Source organism: Coloeus monedula (genome assembly GCF_965178545.1).
Source record: "Coloeus monedula genome assembly, chromosome: 33".
NCBI classification, from domain to species: Eukaryota; Metazoa; Chordata; class Aves; order Passeriformes; family Corvidae; genus Coloeus; species Coloeus monedula.
The window spans coordinates 2,769,270-2,789,466 of record NC_138813.1 but is presented as its reverse complement, the minus strand read 5'-3'; the positions used below and the strand labels follow the sequence as shown (position 1 = coordinate 2,789,466).

Below are 20,197 nucleotides of genomic sequence, written 5' to 3'. Positions count from 1 at the left end.
AAAAAATCAAAAAAACCACCCCAAAACCACCCCAAAACCGCCAAAAAGGTTAAAAAGCCCCAAAAAACCACCTGAAAGCCACCAAAAGGATCGCAAAACACCCAAAAAAGCCAAAACCCCACCCAAAATATTAAAAAAAACCCACCAAAAACTGTCAAAAAACCACCAAAAAGGTTAAAAAACCCCCAAAAGATACAAAAACACCAAAAAGATCAAAAAACCCCCGAAAAAAAGCCAAAAATGTTAAAAAAACCAAAAAAAAAACCCCCACCAGAAAGATTAAAAATCCCCAAAAACCATAAAAAAATCTGCAAAAAGGTTAAAAAAAACCCCCAAAAGTCAAAAAAAACCCAAAAAGATCAAAAAAAACGCAAAAACCACCCCAAAGAGCCACAACAAAGATAAAAAAACACCATAAAATGCCCCAGAAACCACGAAAAAGATCAAAAAGCCACCACAAAACGCCCTGAAAAGATCAAAACCCCCCAAAAAGAGCAAAAACCCACCAAAAAGAGCAAAAAACAAGAAACCATCAAAACACACCAAAAAATGCTGAAAATATCAAAAAAACACCTAAAAGACTAAAAAAAAAACCCGTAAAATACTCCAAAAATCACCAAAAACGTTAAAAAAGACCCAAAAAAAGTCAAAGAAACACCAAAAAAAGCAAAAAACCACCAAAAAACGGCCCAAAAAATCAAAATAACACCCAAAACCAGCCCCAAAAAATCAAAAAAAGGCCCGAAAATGCCAAAAGCAGCTCAGAAAACGCCCCAAAAATGGGATGAATCCCGGGAATTCCCAAAATTCCAACTTTGGGCGATTCCTGGGGTTTTTCCTCTTTTTGGGAGGGGTTTGGGGCCTGAGGAGCCCCAAAAACGCCGCGAAAACACCTCCAAAATGGCCCAAAAATGCTGGGAATGGGAAAAAAGGCAGGAAAATTCCATGGAATTCCAACGGGACCGGATCCAAGGGATATTCCCAGATTTTTCCTGAGCTTGGGATTGGTCTGGAGCTCGAGGAGCCCCCGGCAGAGCCCCAAAACCGCCCCAAAACCCCCCAAAAAAGCCTCAAAAACGCCGCGAAAAAAACACAGAAACGGGAAAATTCCTGGAAATTCCCAGAAAATTCTCAGAAATTCCACCGGGACCGGATCCAAGGGATATTCCCAGATTTTTCCTCAGCTCGGGATTGGTCTGGAGCTCGAGGAGCCCCCGGTACAGCCCCAAAAACGCCCCAAAACCCCCCCAAAAAAAGCCTCAAAAACGCCACGAAAAAGACACAGAAATGGGAAAATTCCTGGAAAATTCCTGGAAAATTCCATGGAATTCCAACGGGACCGGATCCAAGGGATATTCCCAGACTTTTCCTCAGCTCGGGATTGGTCTGGAGCTCGAGGAGCCCCCGGTACAGCCCCAAAAACGCCCCAAAACCCCCCAAAAAAAGCCTCAAAAACGCCGCGAAAAAGACACAGAAACGGGAAAATTCCTGGAAATTCCTGGAAAATTCTCAGAAATTCCACCGGGACCGGATCCAAGGGATATTCCCAGATTTTTCCTCAGTTTGGGATTGGTCTGGAGCTCGAGGAGCCCCCGGCAGAGCCCCAAAAACGCCCCAAAACCCCCCAAAAAAGCCTCAAAAACGCCGCGAAAAAAACACAGAAATGGGAAAATTCCTGGAAATTCCTGGAAAATTCTCAGAAATTCCACCGGGACCGGATCCAAGGGATATTCCCAGATTTTTCCTCAGTTTGGGATTGGTCTGGAGCTCGAGGAGCCCCCGGCAGAGCCCCAAAAACGCCCCAAAACCCCCCAAAAAAGCCTCAAAAACGCCATGAAAAAGACACAGAAACGGGAAAATTCCTGGAAAATTCTCAGAAATTCCACCGGGACCGGATCCAAGGGATATTCCCAGATTTTTCCTCAGCTCGGGATTGATCTGGAGCTCGAGGAGCCCCCGGTACAGCCCCAAAAACGCCCAAAAAGCCTCAAAAACGCCGCGAAAAAGACCCAAAACCGGGAAAATTCCCAGGAAATGGCGCGGAATTCCCGTTTTTTTTGGCTTTTCCCGAGGTTTTCCCGGCTCCCACCTGTGCCGGGGGTTGGCGTGGGGCTTGAGCAGCACCCGGCAGAGCCCCAAAAACGCCCCAAAACCCCCCAAAAAAAGCCTCAAAAATGCCGTGAAAAAAACACAGAAATGGGAAAATTCCTGGAAAATCCCTGGAAAATTCCATGGAATTCCAACGGGACGGGATCCAAGGGATATTCCCAGATTTTTCCTCAGTTTGGGATTGGTCTGGAGCTCGAGGAGCCCCCGGCAGAGCCCCAAAAATGCCGCAAAACCCCAAAAAAGCCTCAAAAACGCCGCGAAAAAAACACAGAAACGGGAAAATTCCTGGAAAATTCCCAGAAAATTCCCTGGAATCCCACCGGGACCGGATCCAAGGGATATTCCCAGATTTTTCCTCAGCTCGGGATTGGTCTGGAGCTCGAGGAGCCCCCGGCAGAGCCCCAAAACCCCCCAAAAAACCCTCAAAAACGCCGCGAAAAAGACCCAGAACCGGGAAAATTCCCAGGAAATGGCGCGGAATTCCGGTTTTTTTTGGCTTTTCCCGAGGTTTTCCCGGCTCCCACCTGTGCCGGGGGTTGGCGTGGGGCTTGAGCAGCACCCGGCAGAGCCCCAAAAACGCCCCAAAACCCCCAAAAAAAAGCCTCAAAAACGCCACGAAAAAACCACAGAAATGGGAAAATTCCTGGAAAATTCCCAGAAAATTCCCTGAAATCCCACCGGGACCGGATCCAAGGGATATTCCCAGATTTTTCCTCAGCTCAGGATTGATCTGGAGCTCGAGGAGCCCCCGGTACAGCCCCAAAACCCCCCAAAAAAGCCTCAAAAATGCCGTGAAAAAACCACAGAAATGGGAAAATTCCTGGAAAATCCCTGGAAAATTCCCAGAAATTCCAACGGAACCGGATCCAAGGGATATTCCCGGAATTTTCCTGAGCTTGGGATTGGTCTGGAGCTCGAGGAGCCCCCAGCAGAGCCCCAAAACCCCCCAAAAAAGCCTCAAAAACGCCGCGAAAAAGACCCCAAAACCGTGAAAATTCCCAGGAAATGGCGCGGAATTCCCGTTTTTTTTGGCTTTTCCCGAGGTTTTCCCGGCTCCCACCTGTGCCGGGGGTTGGCGTGGGGCTTGAGCAGCACCCGGCAGAGCCCCAAAAACGCCCCAAAACCCCCCAAAAAAGCCTCAAAAACGCCACGAAAAAGACACAGAAATGGGAAAATTCCTGGAAATTCCTGGAAAATTCCCAGAAATTCCAACGGGACGGGATCCAAGGGATATTCCCAGATTTTTCCTCAGCTCGGGATTGATCTGGAGCTCGAGGAGCCCCCGGTACAGCCCCAAAACCCCCCAAAAAAGCCTCAAAAACGCCGCGAAAAAGACCCAAAACCGGGAAAATTCCCAGGAAATGGCGCGGAATTCCCGTTTTTTTTGGCTTTTCCCGAGGTTTTCCCGGCTCCCACCTGTGCCGGGGGTTGGCGTGGGGCTTGAGCAGCACCCGGCAGAGCCCCAAAAACGCCCCAAAACCCCCCAAAAAAAGCCTCAAAAACGCCGCGAAAAAACCACAGAAATGGGAAAATTCCTGGAAAATCCCTGGAAAATTCCCAGAAATTCCAACGGAACCGGATCCAAGGGATATTCCCAGATTTTTCCTCAGTTTGGGATTGGTCTGGAGCTCGAGGAGCCCCCGGCAGAGCCCCAAAACCCCCCAAAAAAGCCTCAAAAACGCCGCGAAAAAGACCCAAAAACGGGAAAATTCCTGGAAAATCCCTGGAAAATTCCCAGAAATTCCAACGGGACCGGATCCAAGGGATATTCCCAGATTTTTCCTCAGCTCGGGATTGGTCTGGAGCTCGAGGAGCCCCCGGCAGAGCCCCAAAACCGCCCCAAAACCCCCCAAAAAAGCCTCAAAAACGCCGCGAAAAAAACACAGAAATGGGAAAATTCCTGGAAAATTCCATGGAATTCCAACGGGACGGGATCCAAGGGATATTCCCGGAATTTTCCTCAGCTCGGGATTGGTCTGGAGCTCGAGGAGCCCCCGGCAGAGCCCCAAAACCCCCCAAAAAACCCTCAAAAACGCCGCGAAAAAGACCCAAACCCGGGAAAATTCCCAGGAAATGGCGCGGAATTCCCGTTTTTTTTGGCTTTTCCCGAGGTTTTCCCGGCTCCCACCTGTGCCGGGGGTTGGCGTGAGGCTTGAGCAGCACCCGGCAGAGCCCCAAAAACGCCCCAAAACCCCCAAAAAAGCCTCAAAAACGCCACAAAAAAACCCACAGAAATGGGAAAATTCCTGGAAAATCCCTGGAAAATTCCATGGAATCCCACCGGGACCGGATCCAAGGGATATTCCCAGATTTTTCCTCAGTTTGGGATTGGTCTGGAGCTCGAGGAGCCCCCGGCAGAGCCCCAAAACCGCCCCAAAACCCCCCAAAAAAAGCCTCAAAAACGCCGCGAAAAAACCACAGAAATGGGAAAATTCCTGGAAATTCCTGGAAAATTCTCAGAAATTCCACCGGGACCGGATCCAAGGGATATTCCCAGATTTTTCCTCAGTTTGGGATTGGTCTGGAGCTCGAGGAGCCCCCGGTACAGCCCCAAAAATGCCGCAAAACCCCAAAAAAGCCTCAAAAACGCCGCGAAAAAGACCCAAAAACGGGAAAATTCCTGGAAAATCCCTGGAAAATTCCCAGAAATTCCAACGGGACCGGATCCAAGGGATATTCCCAGATTTTTCCTGAGCTCGGGATTGGTCTGGAGCTCGAGGAGCCCCCGGCAGAGCCCCAAAAACGCCCCAAAACCCCAAAAACACCCCACAAACCCCCCCAGAACCGGGAAAATTCCCAGGAAATGGCGCAGAATTCCCGTTTTTTTTGGCTTTTCCCGAGGTTTTCCCGGCTCCCACCTGTGCCGGGGGTTGGCGTGGGGCTTGAGCAGCACCCGGCAGAGCCCCAAAAACGCCCCAAAACCCCCCAAAAAAGCCTCAAAAACGCCGCGAAAAAGACCCAGAACCGTGAAAATTCCCAGGAAATGGCGCGGAATTCCCGTTTTTTTTGGCTTTTCCCGAGGTTTTCCCGGCTCCCACCTGTGCCGGGGGTTGGCGTGGGGCTTGAGCAGCACCCGGCAGAGCCCCAAAAACACCCCAAAACCCCCCAAAAAAGCCTCAAAAACGCCGCGAAAAAACCACAGAAATGGGAAAATTCCTGGAAAATCCCTAGAAAATTCCATGGAATCCCACCGGGACCGGATCCAAGGGATATTCCCAGATTTTTCCTGAGCTCGGGATTGATCTGGAGCTCGAGGAGCCCCCGGCAGAGCCCCAAAAACGCCCCAAAACCCCCCAAAAAAGCCTCAAAAACGCCGCGAAAAAAACACAGAAATGGGAAAATTCCTGGAAATTCCCAGAAAATTCTCAGAAATTCCAACGGGACCGGATCCAAGGGATATTCCCAGATTTTTCCTCAGCTCGGGATTGATCTGGAGCTCGAGGAGCCCCCGGCAGAGCCCCAAAACCGCCCCAAAACCCCAAAAACACCCCACAAACCCCCCCAGAACCGTGAGAATTCCCAGGAAATGGCGCGGAATTCCCGTTTTTTTTGGCTTTTCCCGAGGTTTTCCCGGCTCCCACCTGTGCCGGGGGTTGGCGTGGGGCTTGAGCAGCACCCGGCAGAGCCCCAAAAACGCCCCAAAACCCCCCAAAAAACCCTCAAAAACGCCGCGAAAAAGACACAGAAATGGGAAAATTCCTGGAAATTCCTGGAAAATTCCCAGAAATTCCACCGGGACCGGATCCAAGGGATATTCCCAGATTTTTCCTGAGCTCGGGATTGATCTGGAGCTCGAGGAGCCCCCGGTACAGCCCCAAAAACGCCCCAAAACCCCAAAAAAGCCTCAAAAACGCCGCGAAAAAGACACAAAAACGGGAAAATTCCTGGAAAATTCCCTGGAATCCCACCGGGACCGGATCCAAGGGATATTCCCGGAATTTTCCTGAGCTCGGGATTGATCTGGAGCTCGAGGAGCCCCCGGCAGAGCCCCAAAAACGCCCCAAAACCCCAAAAACACCCCACAAACCCCCCCAGAACCGGGAAAATTCCCAGGAAATGGCGCGGAATTCCCGTTTTTTTTGGCTTTTCCCGAGGTTTTCCCGGCTCCCACCTGTGCCGGGGGTTGGCGTGGGGCTTGAGCAGCACCCGGCAGAGCCCCTGGGCGCAGTCCTTGCCCACGAGGCCGTGGGGATGCACCCGGTGGGGCCAATCCTTCCACACCAGGCACGCCGTGACCGCCACCTCCGGGATGCCCTGGCAGTTCAGGAGCTGCGGGAAAAGCGGGAGAAATCCCGGGAAATCGGGGCGGGAATGGTGGGAAAAGGGTGGGGAGGAGGCGGGGGGGATGTGGAGGAAGGGATGTGGGATTTGGGAAAAGGGGATTTGGGGAAAGGGGGAGGAGGAGGGTGGAGAGGGAGGTGGGGATGGGGGGGGAGGATGGGAATTGGGGGAAAAAGGAGGGAAATGGTGGGGAAGAGGATGGAAAATGGGGAGAAGGGGGTGGGAATGGTGGGAAGGGGGTGGGAATTGGGGAAAAGGGATGGGAATTGGGGAAAAAAGAAGGGAAATCATGGAAAAGAGGACGGAAATCATGGAAAAGACGATGGAAATTGGGGGAAAGAGGATGGAAATTGGGGAAAAGGGATGGAAATCGAGGAAAAGAAGATGGGAATCATGGAAAAGGGATGAAAATCAGGAAAAAGGGGTGGGAATGAGGGGGGAAAAGAAGGGAAATCGAGGGAAAGAGGATGGAAATTGGGGAAAAAAGAAGGGAAATCATGGAAAAGAAGCGGGAAATAATGGAAAAGGAATGGAAATCGTGGAAAAGAGGACGGAAATCATGGAAAAGGGATGGGAATGAGGAAAAAGGGATGGGAATGAGGGGGGAAAAGAAGGGAAATCATGGAAAAGAGGATGGAAAACGAGGAAAAGAGGATGGAAATCGTGGAAAAGGGATGGGAATTGGGGAAAAAAGAAGGGAAATCATGGAAAAGAGGACGGAAATAATGGAAAAGACGATGGAAATTGGGGAAAAGAGGATGAAAATTGGGGAAAAGAAGATGGGAATCATGGAAAAGGGATGAAAATCAGGAAAAGGGGATGGAAATTGTGGAAAAAAGAAGGGAAATCGAGGGAAAGAGGATGGAAAATGGGGAGAAGAGGATGGAAATTGGGGAAAAAAGAAGGGAAATCATGGAAAAGAAGCGGGAAATAATGGAAAAGGAATGGAAATCGTGGAAAAGAGGATGGAAAATGAGGAAAAGGGATGGGAAATGGGGGAAAAAGGGATGGGAATCCCGAAATCCATCCCAAAACTGCCTAAATCCATCCCAAAACTGCCCAAAACTCTCCAGATCCACCCCAAAACTGTCTGAAACTCCCGAAATCCATCCCAAAACTCCCTAAATCCATCCCAAAACTCCCCAAACTCTCCAAATCCAGCCTGAAACTGCCCAAAACTCCCCAAATCCATCTCAAAACTGCCCAAATCTCCCGAAATCCATCCCAAAACTGCCCAAAACTCCCGAAATCCATCCCGAAACTGCCCAAACTGCCCGAAACTCCCTAAATCCATCCCGAATCTCCCGAAATCCATCCTGAAACTGCCCGAAACTCCCGAAATCCATCCCAAAACTCCCGAAATCCATCCCAAAACTCCCCAAATCCATCCCAAAACTGCCCGAAACTCCCGAAATCCATTCCGAAACTGCCCGAAACTCCCGAAATCCATCCCGAAACTCCCGAAATCCATCCCGAAACTCCCGAAATCCATTCCGAAACTGCCCGAAACTCCCCAAATCCATCCCGAAACTCCCGAAATCCATCCCGAAACTCCCCAAATCCATCCCGAAACTGCCCGAAACTCCCGAAATCCATCCCAAAACTCCCCAAATCCATCCCAAAACTCCCCAAATCCATCCCGAAACTCCCCAAATCCACCCCAAAACTCCCCAACCCCACCCCCAAGCCGCCTCCCGCGCCATTCCCGCGCCATTCCCGCGCCATTCCCGCTTTCCCGGCGCCTTTTCCCGGCTCCCACCTCGATGCTGGGCAGGCTCTTGGCGGCCTCGGTGCTGTTTTCCCCCAGGATGCTCCCGGCGCATCCCAAAACTCCCCAATTTATCCCAAAGCAGCCCAAACCTGCCCAAATCCATCCCAAAAACTGCCCGAAACTCCCGAAATCCATCCCGAAACTGCCCAAACTCCCCAAATCCATCCTGAAACTCTCCAAACTCCCGAAATCCATCCTGAAACTCCCCAAACTCCCCAAATCCATCCTGAAACTCCCCAAACTCCCGAAATCCATTCCGAAACTGCCCGAAACTCCCTAAATCCATCCCGAAACTCCCCAAACTCCCCAAATCCATCCTGAAACTGCCCGAAACTCCCGAAATCCATTCCGAAACTGCCCGAAACTCCCGAAATCCATCCCGAAACTGCCCGAAACTCCCCAAATCCATCCCGAAACTGCCCAAATCTCCCTAAATCCATCCCGAAACTCCCGAAATCCATCCCGAAACTCCCGAAATCCATCCCGAAACTGCCCGAAACTCCCCAAATCCATCCCGAAACTCCTGAAATCCATCCCGAAACTCCCGAAATCCATCCCAAAACTGCCCGAAACTCCCGAAATCCATCCCAAAACTCCCGAAATCCATCCCGAAACTCCCGAAATCCATCCCGAAACTCCCCAAATCCATCCCGAAACTGCCCGAAACTCCCGAAATCCATCCCAAAACTCCCGAAATCCATCCCAAAACTCCCGAAATCCATCCCGAAACTCCCGAAATCCATCCCAAAACTGCCCGAAACTCCCGAAATCCATCCCAAAACTCCCCAAATCCATCCCAACCCCCCCCAAATCCACCCCCAAGCCGCCTCCCGCGCCATTCCCGCGCCATTCCCGCGCCATTCCCGCTTTCCCGGCGCCTTTTCCCGGCTCCCACCTCGATGCTGGGCAGGCTCTTGGCGGCCTCGGTGCTGTTTTCCCCCAGGATGCTCCCGGCGCATCCCAAAACTCCCCAATTTATCCCAAAGCAGCCCAAACCTGCCCAAATCCATCCCAAAAACTGCCCGAAACTCCCTAAATCCATCCCGAAACTGCCCAAACTCCCCAAATCCATCCTGAAACTCTCCAAACTCCCGAAATCCATCCTGAAACTCCCCAAACTCCCCAAATCCATCCTGAAACTCCCCAAACTCCCGAAATCCATTCCGAAACTGCCCGAAACTCCCTAAATCCATCCCGAAACTCCCCAAACTCCCCAAATCCATCCCGAAACTGCCCGAAACTCCCCAAATCCATCCCCAAACTGCCCAAATCTCCCTAAATCCATCCCGAAACTCCCGAAATCCATCCCGAAACTCCCGAAATCCATCCCGAAACTGCCCGAAACTCCTGAAATCCATCCCGAAACTCCTGAAATCCATCCCGAAACTCCCCAAATCCATCCCGAAACTGCCCGAAACTCCCGAAATCCATCCCAAAACTCCCGAAATCCATCCCAAAACTCCCCAAATCCATCCCAAAACTCCCGAAATCCATCCCGAAACTGCCCGAAACTCCCCAAATCCATCCCGAAACTCCCGAAATCCATCCCGAAACTCCCGAAATCCATCCTGAAACTGCCCGAAACTCCCGAAATCCATCCCGAAACTGCCCGAAATCCATCCCAAAACTCCCGAAATCCATCCCGAAACTGCCCGAAACTCCCGAAATCCATCCCGAAACTCCCGAAATCCATCCCGAAACTCCCGAAATCCATCCCGAAACTCCCCAAATCCATCCCGAAACTGCCCGAAACTCCCGAAATCCATCCCGAAACTGCCCGAAACTCCCCAAATCCATCCCGAAACTGCCCGAAACTCCCCAAATCCATCCCCAAACTGCCCAAATCTCCCTAAATCCATCCCGAAACTCCCGAAATCCATCCCGAAACTCCCGAAATCCATCCCGAAACTGCCCGAAACTCCCCAAATCCATCCCGAAACTCCTGAAATCCATCCCGAAACTCCCCAAATCCATCCCGAAACTGCCCGAAACTCCCCAAATCCATCCCGAAACTCCCGAAATCCATCCCAAAACTCCCCAAATCCATCCCGAAACTCCCGAAATCCATTCCGAAACTGCCCGAAACTCCCGAAATCCATCCCAAAACTCCCGAAATCCATCCCGAAACTCCCGAAATCCATCCCGAAACTGCCCGAAACTCCCGAAATCCATCCCGAAACTGCCCGAAACTCCCGAAATCCATCCCGAAACTCCCCAAATCCACCCCAAAACTCCCCAAATCCACCCCCAAGCCGCCTCCCGCGCCATTCCCGCGCCATTCCCGCGCCATTCCCGCTTTCCCGGCGCCTTTTCCCGGCTCCCACCTCGATGCTGGGCAGGGTCTTGGCGGCCTCGGTGCTGTTTTCCCCCAGGATGCTCCCGGCGCATCCCAAAACTCCCCAATTTATCCCAAAGCAGCCCAAACCTGCCCAAATCCATCCCAAAAACTGCCCGAAACTCCCGAAATCCATCCCGAAACTCCTGAAATCCATCCCGAAACTCCCTAAATCCATCCCGAAACTGCCCGAAACTCCCGAAATCCATCCCGAAACTCCCCAAATCCATCCCAAAACTGCCCGAAACTCCCGAAATCCATCCCAAAACTCCCGAAATCCATCCCAAACCCCCCCAAATCCACCCCCAAGCCGCCTCCCGCGCCATTCCCGCGCCATTCCCGCGCCATTCCCGCGCCATTCCCGCTTTCCCGGCGCCTTTTCCCGGCTCCCACCTCGATGCTGGGCAGGGTCTTGGCGGCCTCGGTGCTGTTTTCCCCCAGGATGCTCCCGGCGGATCTCCCCTCGCACTCGTAGCGGAACCTCATCCCGCGCTGCTTCGGCTGCTCCGTGATCACCAGGCGCGGCTTTTCCCACTTTTCCAGCTTCTCCCGCTTTTCCAGCGCCGTTCCCGGCGTTTGGCACCACCGCGAGCCCGGCGACAGCGAGAGCTCCCGCAGGGTCTGAGCCAGGCGGGCGTTCCCGGATTCCCGGGAATCCGCCGAGCCCGAGGGGTCGGAGCCGCGCGGGATCAGCTTGGGAAGGGATTTGGGAATGCTGGGAGGCGGCTCGGGCTGGAAGCCGTCCTCCTTCATCACCTCCTCCAGGATTTCTGCCGGGAAAAGCGGGAATTTCGGCGGGGGGGGGGGGTGGATCCCGGTGGGTTTGGGGGGTGGGGGGGAATTCCGGGAGGGGTGGGATGGGTGATGAGGGAGGGGTGCCGGATTTAGGAAGGGGCTCTGAGGGTGTTCCGGGTGGAATCGGGGGGTTGGGAGGGAATTCTGGGGCTGGTCCAGGCCCAGATCCCGAATCTGGGGGTGAATTCCAGCCGGAATTCGGAATCTAGGAGTGAATTCCAGCCGAAATCCCAAACCTGGGAGGGATTCCCAGCCCAGATCCTGAATCCGGGAGGGATTTAAAAGCCAGATCCCAAATCTGAGAATGAATTCCAGCCGAAATCCCAAATCTGGGATGGATTTAAAACCCAGATCCTGAATCTGGGGGTGAATTCCAGCTGAAATTCCGAATCTGGGGATGAATTCCAGCCCAGATCCTGAATCTGGGAGGGATTTAAAACCCAGATGCCGAATCTAGGAGTGAATTCCAGCCGAAATCCCAAACCTGGGAGGGATTCCCAGCCCAGATCCTGAATCCGGGAGGGATTTAAAAGCCAGATCCCAAATCTGAGAATGAATTCCAGCCGAAATCCCAAATCCAGGAGGGATTCCCAGCCCAGATCCTGAATCTGGGGGTGAATTCCAGCTGAAATTCCGAATCTGGGGATGAATTCCAGCCCAGATCCTGAATCCGGGAGGGATTTAAAACCCAGATGCCGAATCTAGGAGTGAATTCCAGCCGAAATCCCAAACCTGGGAGGGATTCCCAGCCCAGATCCTGAATCCGGGAGGGATTTAAAAGCCAGATCCCAAATCTGAGAATGAATTCCAGCTGAAATCCCAAATCCAGGAGGGATTCCCAGCCGAGATCCCAAATCTGGGAACGAATTCCAGCCGAAATCCCAAACCTGGGAGGGATTCCCAGCCCAGATCCTGAATCCAGGAGGGATTTAAAACCCAGATCCCGAATCTAGGAGTGAATTCCAGCCCAGATCCCAAACCTGGGATGGATTTAAAACCCAGATCCCAAATCTGAGAATGAATTCCAGCCGAAATCCCAAACCTGGGAATGAATTCCAGGCGAAATCCCAAACCTAGGAGTGAATTCCAGCCCAGATCCCAAACCTGGGATGGATTTAAAACCCAGATCCCAAATCTGAGAATGAATTCCAGGCGAAATCCCAAACCTGGGATGGATTTAAAACCCAGATCCTGAATCTGGGGGTGAATTCCAGCTGAAATTCCGAATCTGGGGATGAATTCCAGCCCAGATCCTGAATCCGGGAGGGATTTAAAACCCAGATGCCGAATCTAGGAGTGAATTCCAGCCGAAATCCCAAATCCAGGAGGGATTCCCAGCCCAGATCCCAAATCTGGGAATGAATTCCAGCCCAGATCCCACACCCAGGAGGGATTCAAAACCCGGATCCCAAATCTGGGAATGAATTCCAACCGAAATCCCAAACCTGGGATGGATTCCCAGCCCAGATCCTGAATCCAGGAGGGATTTAAAATCCAGATCCCAAATCTGGGAATGAATTCCAGCTGAAATCCCAAATCCGGGAAGGATCCCCATCCCAGATCTCAAATCCAGGAGGGATTCCCATCCCAAATCCCAAATCCTGGAGGGATCCCCGTCCCAGATCCCAAATCCCGGAGCGATCCCAGATCTCGCCGTCCCTCCCGCTCCATCCCCCGCCCCAATTCCCGCCTGGATCCGCTTTGGGATGAGGCCCTGGATTCCTGAATTCCCGAATTCCCAAATTTCCGGACTCCTGGATTCCCAAATTCCCGGACTCCCAAACTCCCGAGTTCCCGGACTCCCGAATTCCAGGACTCCCGAATTCCAGGACTCCCAAATTCCCGAATTCCCGGGCTCCCAGACTCCTGAACTCCCGGATTCCCCGAATCCTTCTCGCGGTTCCAGGATCCCGAACTTCCCGGGAAACGGCGAAAATTCCGAATCCCGCGGGTTCCACTCACCCAAATCATCTGGAAAAAGGGAAAAACGGCGCCCTGAGGGGCTCGGGGCCACCGGGAACGGGAAGGGGACAGCGGGAACGGGGGAGGGGACAGCGGGAACGGGAACGGGACAGCGGGAACGGGACAGCGGGAACGGGAACGGGACACCGGGATGGGGAACGGGACACCGGGATGGGAGAGAGGGGACAGCGGGATGGGAGAGAGGGGACAGCGGGAACGGGACAGCGGGAACGGGAACGGGACAGCGGGAACGGGGGAGGGGACAGCGGGAACGGGACACCGGGAACGGGACACCGGGAACGGGACACCGGGAACGGGAACGGGACAGCGGGAACGGGAACGGGGACAGCGGGAACGGGACACCGGGACAGCGGGAACGGGACACCGGGAACGGGGGAGGGGACACCGGGAACGGGACACCGGGATGGGGGAGAGGGGACACCGGGAACGGGAATGGGACAGCGGGAACGGGACAGCGGGAACGGGACAGCGAGAGCGGGGAGGGGACACCGGGATGGGGGAGAGGGGACACCGGAATGGGGGAGGGGACAGCGGGGAGGGGACAGCGGGAACGGGAACGGGACACCGGGATGGGGAACGGGACACCGGGATGGGAGAGAGGGGACAGCGGGATGGGAGAGAGGGGACAGCGGGAACGGGAACGGGACAGCGGGATGGGGGAGGGGACACCGGGAACGGGAACGGGACACCGAGAACGGGACAGCGGGAACGGGAACGGGACAGCGGGAACGGGACACCGGGATGGGGGAGGGGACAGCGGGATGGGGGAGGGGACAGCGGGATGGGGGAGGGGACAGCGGGAACGGGACAGCGGGAACGGGAACGGGACACCGGGATGGGAGAGGGGACACCGGGAACGGGAATGGGACAGCGGGATGGGGGAGGGGACACCGGGAACGGGAACGGGACAGCGGGACAGCGGGAACGGGACACCGGGAACAGGACACCGGGAACGGGAACGGGACACCGGGAACAGGACACCGGGAACGGGAACGGGACACCGGGAACGGGGGAGGGGACAGCGGGAACGGGACAGCGGGAACGGGAAACCGAGAACGGGACAGCGGGAACGGGGAGGGGACACCGGGATGGGGGAGAGGGGACACCGGGATGGGGGAGGGGACAACGGGAACGGGACACCGGGATGGGAGAGGGGACACCGGGATGGGGGAACGGGACAGCGGGATGGGGGAGGGGACACCGGGAACGTGACACCGGGAGCGGGGAGGGGACAGCGGGACCGGGACACCGGGACCAGGAGGGGACAGCGGGACCGGGAGGGGACAGCGGGATGGGAGAGGGATACCGGGAGCGGGAGCGGACACCGGGCCCGGGACAGCGGGACTTTACCTGTCCCCGGTGCTCCGTGAGCCATCGCCAGCCCGGGGTCCTGCACGGCGGCTCCTGCCGGGACACGGCACCGGGAGCGCGGCATCAGCACCGGCATCGCCACCCCCGGACGGAAACCGGGCCATTCCCAGCACCGGGACGGGACCGTGACACCCCCCGGGACCGCCCCAAGCGCCGGTGCCCTCCCGTTATCCCCCGTTATCCCCCGTTATCCTCCCGTTATCCCCCCGTTACGCCCCCGTTATCGCGGCCCCCTCCCCCCCCGGGGGTCCCGGTTATGCCACCGGGGGGGATCCCCGGTTCCGCTCCCCCCCGGGGCCGCGCTCACCGAGCGGCAGCGCCATGGCCCGGTGCCGGTTCCGGTGCCGGTCCCGGTGCGGGGCCCGGAGGTGCCGGTGCCGCTCCCGGTGCCGGTCCCTGTGCGGGGCCTGGAGGTGCCGGTGCCGCTCCCGGTGCGGGTCACGGTTCGGCTCCCGGTGCCACTCCCGGTGCCGCTCCCGGTGGCGGTCCCGGTTCGGGGCCCGGTGGCGGTCCCGGAGGTGCCGGTGCCGCTCCCGGTGCGGGTCCCGGTGCCGCTCCCGGTTCGGGGCCCGGTGCCGGTCCCGGAGGTGCCGGTGCCGCTCCCGGTTCCGCTCCCGGTGCCGGTTCCGCTCCCGGTTCGGGGCCCGGTGCCGCTCCCGGAGGTGCCGGTCCCGGTTCGGGGCCCGGTCCCGGAGGTGCCGGTGCCGCTCCCGGTGCGGGTCCCGGTGGCGGTCCCGGTTCGGGGCCCGGTCCCGGAGGTGCCGGTGCCGCTCCCGCCGCCGCCCCCCGAGGCCGCGCCGCCGCCGGACCTGGAAATCCCCGCGCGGGCCGCGCCGCCATTGGCTGAGAGCGCCGTGACGTCACCGCCGGGGGCGCGGTCGGGGAAACCCCCACCGGGAGCGCACCGCGCCGCCATTGGCTGGGCGCGCCAGTGACGTCACTAAGGGAACACCCCCAGAGCGCGCGGGGGGGCGGGGCGCGCTGCTATTGGCTGAGCGCGGATGAGGGGGCGGAGCGGGGAACCCCCTCCCTCCCGCCGGGGGCGTGCCGCGCTGCTATTGGTAGGCGCGCTTGTGACGTCACGAATGGGGGCGTGGTTCGCGCTGTTTCCCGCCCCTCGCTGGGGTCACGTGGGCGCTGCCCCCTCCCTCCCCCGGAAGTCTCGCGAGAGCGGCGCGAGAGGAGGCGCAGCAAAGATGGCGGCGCCGGGCACGGAGGCGGCGGCGGGGCCGGGACCGGGCCCGGGGCAGGTCCGGGAGGGAACGGCCGCGAGCGGGGCCCGGCGGGGCGGGAACGGGCACCGGGAGAGGGAATGGGGCGGGAATGGGGACGGGGAAAGCCACGGGGAGAGAGGGAGGAGCGGGCAGCGGGGTAGGGAATGAGGGACGGGAACCGGGAGCAGGGAGCGGGACCGGGGAGAGCGGTGAGGGAGCGGGAGCGGGGGGAAGGGACCGGTGTGGGGACGGGAACGGGGACAGAGGAGCGGGAATGGGACTGGGATAAGGTCCTGGAGCAAGCGGGAACAAGGACAGAGGAGCGGGACCGGGACCGGGACAGAACCGGGACCGGGAAAGGGAACGGGACCGGGAAAGGGAACGGGAGCGGGAGCGGGAGCGGGATCAGGGTCAGAGACCGGGATTGGGGCTGGAACCGGGGACGGGGGTGGGGGAAGGGAGCGGGACCGGGACAGAACCGGGACCGGGACAGAACCGGGACCGGGGGACCGGGAGAGGGATCAGGGTCAGAGACCGGCACCGGAACCGGGGATCGGGACGGGGACAGGGACCGGGATGGGGCCGGGGAGCGGGCAGGGAGCGGGAGGGGCCGGTGGCGGTGCCGGTACCGATGGGCAGTGCCGGTACCGGTGGTGGTGCTGACCAGAGGAGCTGCTGCCGGTGCTGGTCCTGGTCCCGGTCCCGGTGCTGCCGGGCGGTGCCGGTGCTGGTTCTGGTCCCGGTTCCGGTGCTGATGGGTGGTCCCGGTCCCAGTCCCAGTGCTGGTCCCGGTGCCGGTTCTGGTCCCGGTTCCGGTGCTGATGGGTGGTCCCGGTGCCGGTTCTGGTCCCGGTGCTGCTCCCCGGTGCTGCTCCCAGTTCCGGTGCTGCCGGGCGGTCCTGGTGCTGGTCCCGGTCCCGGTGCTGGTCCGGTGCTGGTTCTGGTTCCGGTTCCGGTGCTGCCGGGTGGTGCTGGTGCTGGTTCTGGTTCCGGTTCCGGTGCTGATGGGTGGTCCCAGTTCTGGTCCCAGTTCCGGTGCTGCCGGGCGGTCTTGGTCCTGGTTCTGGTCCCGGTTCCGGTGCTACTGGGTGGTCCTGGTGCTGGTCTGGTGCTGGTTCTGGTCCCGGTTCCGGTGCTGACGGGCGGTGCCGGTGCCAGTCCCGGTTCCGGTGCTGCCGGGCGGTTCCGGTGCCAGTCCTGGTTCCGGTGCCGGTTCGGTTCCGGTGCTGCCGGGCGGTGCCGGTGCCGGTTCTGGTCCCGGTTCCGGTGCTGCCGGGCGGTTCCGGTGCCAGTTCTGGTCCCGGTTCCGGTGCTGCCGGGCGGTGCCGGTCCCGGTGCCGGTTCGGTGCCGGTGCTGACGGGCGGTGCCGGTGCCAGTCCCGGTTCCGGTGCCGGTTCTGGTCCCGGTTCCGGTGCTGCCGGGCGGTGCCGGTCCCGGTGCCGGTTCGGTTCCGGTGCCAGTCCCGGTTCCGGTGCCGGTTCGGTGCCGGTGCTGCCGGGCGGTTCCGGTGCCGGTTCGGATCCGGTGCCAGTCCCGGTGCCGGTGCCGGTTCGGTTCCGGTGCTGACGGGCGGTGCCGGTGCCAGTCCCGGTTCTGGTGCTGCCGGGCGGTTCCGTTGCCGGTTCTGGTCCCGGTTCCGGTGCTGCCGGGCGGTTCCGGTGCCGGTTCGGTGCCGGTGCTGACGGGCGGTGCCGCAGGTGACGAGCAACGGCAGCGCGGGCGGCGGCGAGGCCGAGGCGGAGGCGGAGGCGGCGCGGGCGCAGCAGCAGCAGCCGGGGCCCAACGCGTGGCAGGTGATCAAAGGTGTCCTGCTCAGGTGAGCACCCAGCCAGCGGGGCGGGAATGGGGCGGGAATGGGAGCGGGATTGGGGTTGGGGTGGGAATGGGATGGGATCAGGGTCAGGATGGGAGCGGGATTGGGATTGGGATGGGATCAGGGTCAGGATGGGAGCGGGATTGGGATTGGGATGGGATCAGGGTCAGGATGGGAGCAGGATCGGGATGGGGTTGGAATGGGATCAGGATGGGATCAGGGTCAGGATGGGATGGGATTGGGATGGGATCAGGATAGGATGAGGGTCAGGATGGGATCGGGATGGGATCAGGGTCAGGATGGGATTGGGATTGGGATGGGATCAGGATGGGATCAGGGTCAGGATGGGGTTGGGATGGGATCAGGGTTAGGATGGGGTCGGGATGGGATCAGGGTTAGGATGGGAGCGGGATGGGATCAGGGTCAGGATGGGGTTGGGATGGGGATGAGATTGGGATGGGATCAGGATGGGATCAGGGTCAGGATGGGATTGGGATCGGGATGGGGTTGGGATGGGATCAGGATGGGATGAGGGTCAGGATGGGAGCAGGATCGGGATGGGGTTGGGATGGGATCGGGATGGAATCAGGGTCAGGATGGAGTTGGGATGGGGATGAGATTGGGATGGGATTGGGATGGGATCAGGGTCAGGATGGGGTTGGGATGGGGATGGGATCAGGATGGGATCAGGGTCAGGATGGGATTGGGATGGGGATGGGATTGAGATGGGATCAGGGTCAGGATGGGGTTGGGATGGGGATGGGATTGAGATGGGATCAGGATGGGATCAGGGTCAGGATGGGAGCAGGATCGGGATGAGGGTCAGGATGGGATTGGGATGGGATCAGGGTCAGGATGGGAGCGGGATGGGGATGGGATTGGGATGGGATCAGGATGGGATCAGGGTCAGGATGGGATTGGGATGAGATCAGGGTTAGGATGGGATTGGGATGAGATCAGGGTTAGGATGGGAGCGGGATGGGATCAGGGTCAGGATGGGGTTGGGATGGGGATGGGATTGGGATGGGATCAGGGTTAGGATGGGATTGGGATGGGATCAGGGTTAGGATGGGATTGGGATGGGATCAGGGTCAGGATGGGAGCGGGATGGGGTGGGAATGGGATTGGGATGGGGATGGCAGCAGGGGCGGGATGGGAGCAGGGGCGGGATGGGATTGGGACTGGAATGGGATCAGGGTCGGGATGGGATCAGGATGGGAGCAGGAGCAGGATGGGATTGGGATGGGGATGGGATGGGATCAGGATGGGATTGGGATGGAGATGGGAGCAGGAGCGGGATGGGATCGGGAGTGGGATGGGAGCGGGGTCGGATTGGGATCGGGATGGGATCAGGATGGGAGCAGGGTTGGGATGGGATCAGGATGGGAGCGGGGTCGGGATGGGATCGGGATTGGGATGGGAGCGGGGTTGGGATGGGATCAGGATGGGAGCAGGGTTGGGATGGGATCAGGATGGGAGTGGGGTCGGGATGGGATCGGGATGGGAGCAGGAGTGGGATGGGAGTGGGGTCGGGATGGGATCGGGGTCGGGATGGGATGGGGATGACAGCGGAGTTGGGACAGGAACGGGATCAGGATGGGATTGCAATGGGATCGGGGTCGGGATGGGATCAGGGTCAGGATGGGAGCGGGATCAGGATGGGATTGGAATGGGAGAGGAGTGGGAATGGGATCAGGGTCAGGATGGGATCAGGAATGGGGTGGGAATGGGATGGGAATGGGAGCAGGGTCGGGATGGGATCAGGATGGGGTCGGAATGGGATTGGGATGGGAATGGGAGCAGGGTTGGGATCGGGATGGACTCAGGATCGGGGCGGGGATTGGGATCAGGGCGGGGATCAGGATCACGCTGGCAGCGGGATCACCTTGGGATCGGGATGGGATGGGAATCAGGATTGGGATCGGGACGGGGATCAGGATTGGGATCGGGACGGGGATCAGGATCGGGATGGAATCAGGATCACGCTGGCAGTGGGATCACCTTGGGATCGGGATTGGGATGGGAATCAGGATTGGGATGGAATCAGGATCGGGATGGGGACGGGGATCACGCTGGCAGCGGGATCACCTTGGGATTGGGATCGGGATCACCCCGGGATTGTCCGGGACCCCCAAACCCGGGATCGGGATTGGGATCGGGGTCGGGATTGGGATCGGGATCGGAATCGGGATCGGGATTGGGATCGGGATCGGGATCACCCCGGGATTGTCCGGGATCGGGATCGGGATTGGGATCGGGATTGGGATCGGGATCGGGATCGGAATTGGGATCGGGATCGGAATTGGGATCGGAATTGGGATCGGGATTGGGATCGGGATCACCCCGGGATTGTCCGGGACCCCCAAACCCGGGATTGGGGTCGGGATCGGGATTGGGATCAGGATCGGGATCACCCCGGGATTGGGATCGGGATCGGGATTGGGATCGGGATCGGGATTGGGATCGGGATCACCCCGGGATTGTCCGGGACCCCCAAACCCGGGATCAGGATCGGGATCGGGAT

General features: G+C 58.1%; 3 protein-coding genes across 4 annotated transcripts in view; 1 reads left to right on the top strand and 2 right to left on the bottom strand.

Annotated features, from left to right (window-relative positions):
• RELB (RELB proto-oncogene, NF-kB subunit) overlaps window positions 1-13,377 on the bottom strand; it is a 34,789-nt gene extending 21,412 nt beyond the window's left edge. For both annotated transcript variants that reach the window (XM_082299623.1, XM_082299624.1), the window contains exons 1-3: window positions 13,254-13,377; window positions 10,890-11,266; window positions 6,221-6,378 (exon numbers count right to left, since the gene is read on the bottom strand). In XM_082299623.1, coding sequence (XP_082155749.1) covers window positions 6,221-6,378; window positions 10,890-11,249 — 518 coding nt within the window. In that variant the 5' untranslated portion in view covers window positions 11,250-11,266; window positions 13,254-13,377. The remainder of the gene's footprint in view (window positions 1-6,220; window positions 6,379-10,889; window positions 11,267-13,253) is intronic.
• On the bottom strand, window positions 12,469-15,561 carry LOC309583841 (uncharacterized protein; the record flags this gene model as incomplete). Its single annotated transcript, XM_082299668.1, has 4 exons — window positions 12,469-12,488; window positions 14,625-14,678; window positions 14,953-15,454; window positions 15,505-15,561. The coding sequence occupies 4 exons, from the start codon at window positions 15,559-15,561 to the stop codon at window positions 12,469-12,471; spliced, it is 633 nt and encodes a 210-aa protein (XP_082155794.1).
• A 264-nt stretch (window positions 15,562-15,825) lies between these two features.
• Window positions 15,826-20,197, top strand: part of CLPTM1 (CLPTM1 regulator of GABA type A receptor forward trafficking) — a 55,923-nt gene continuing 51,551 nt past the window's right edge. The window contains 2 exon segments of the mRNA XM_082299643.1: window positions 15,826-15,895; window positions 17,558-17,676. Coding sequence (XP_082155769.1) covers window positions 15,842-15,895; window positions 17,558-17,676 — 173 coding nt within the window. The 5' untranslated portion in view covers window positions 15,826-15,841.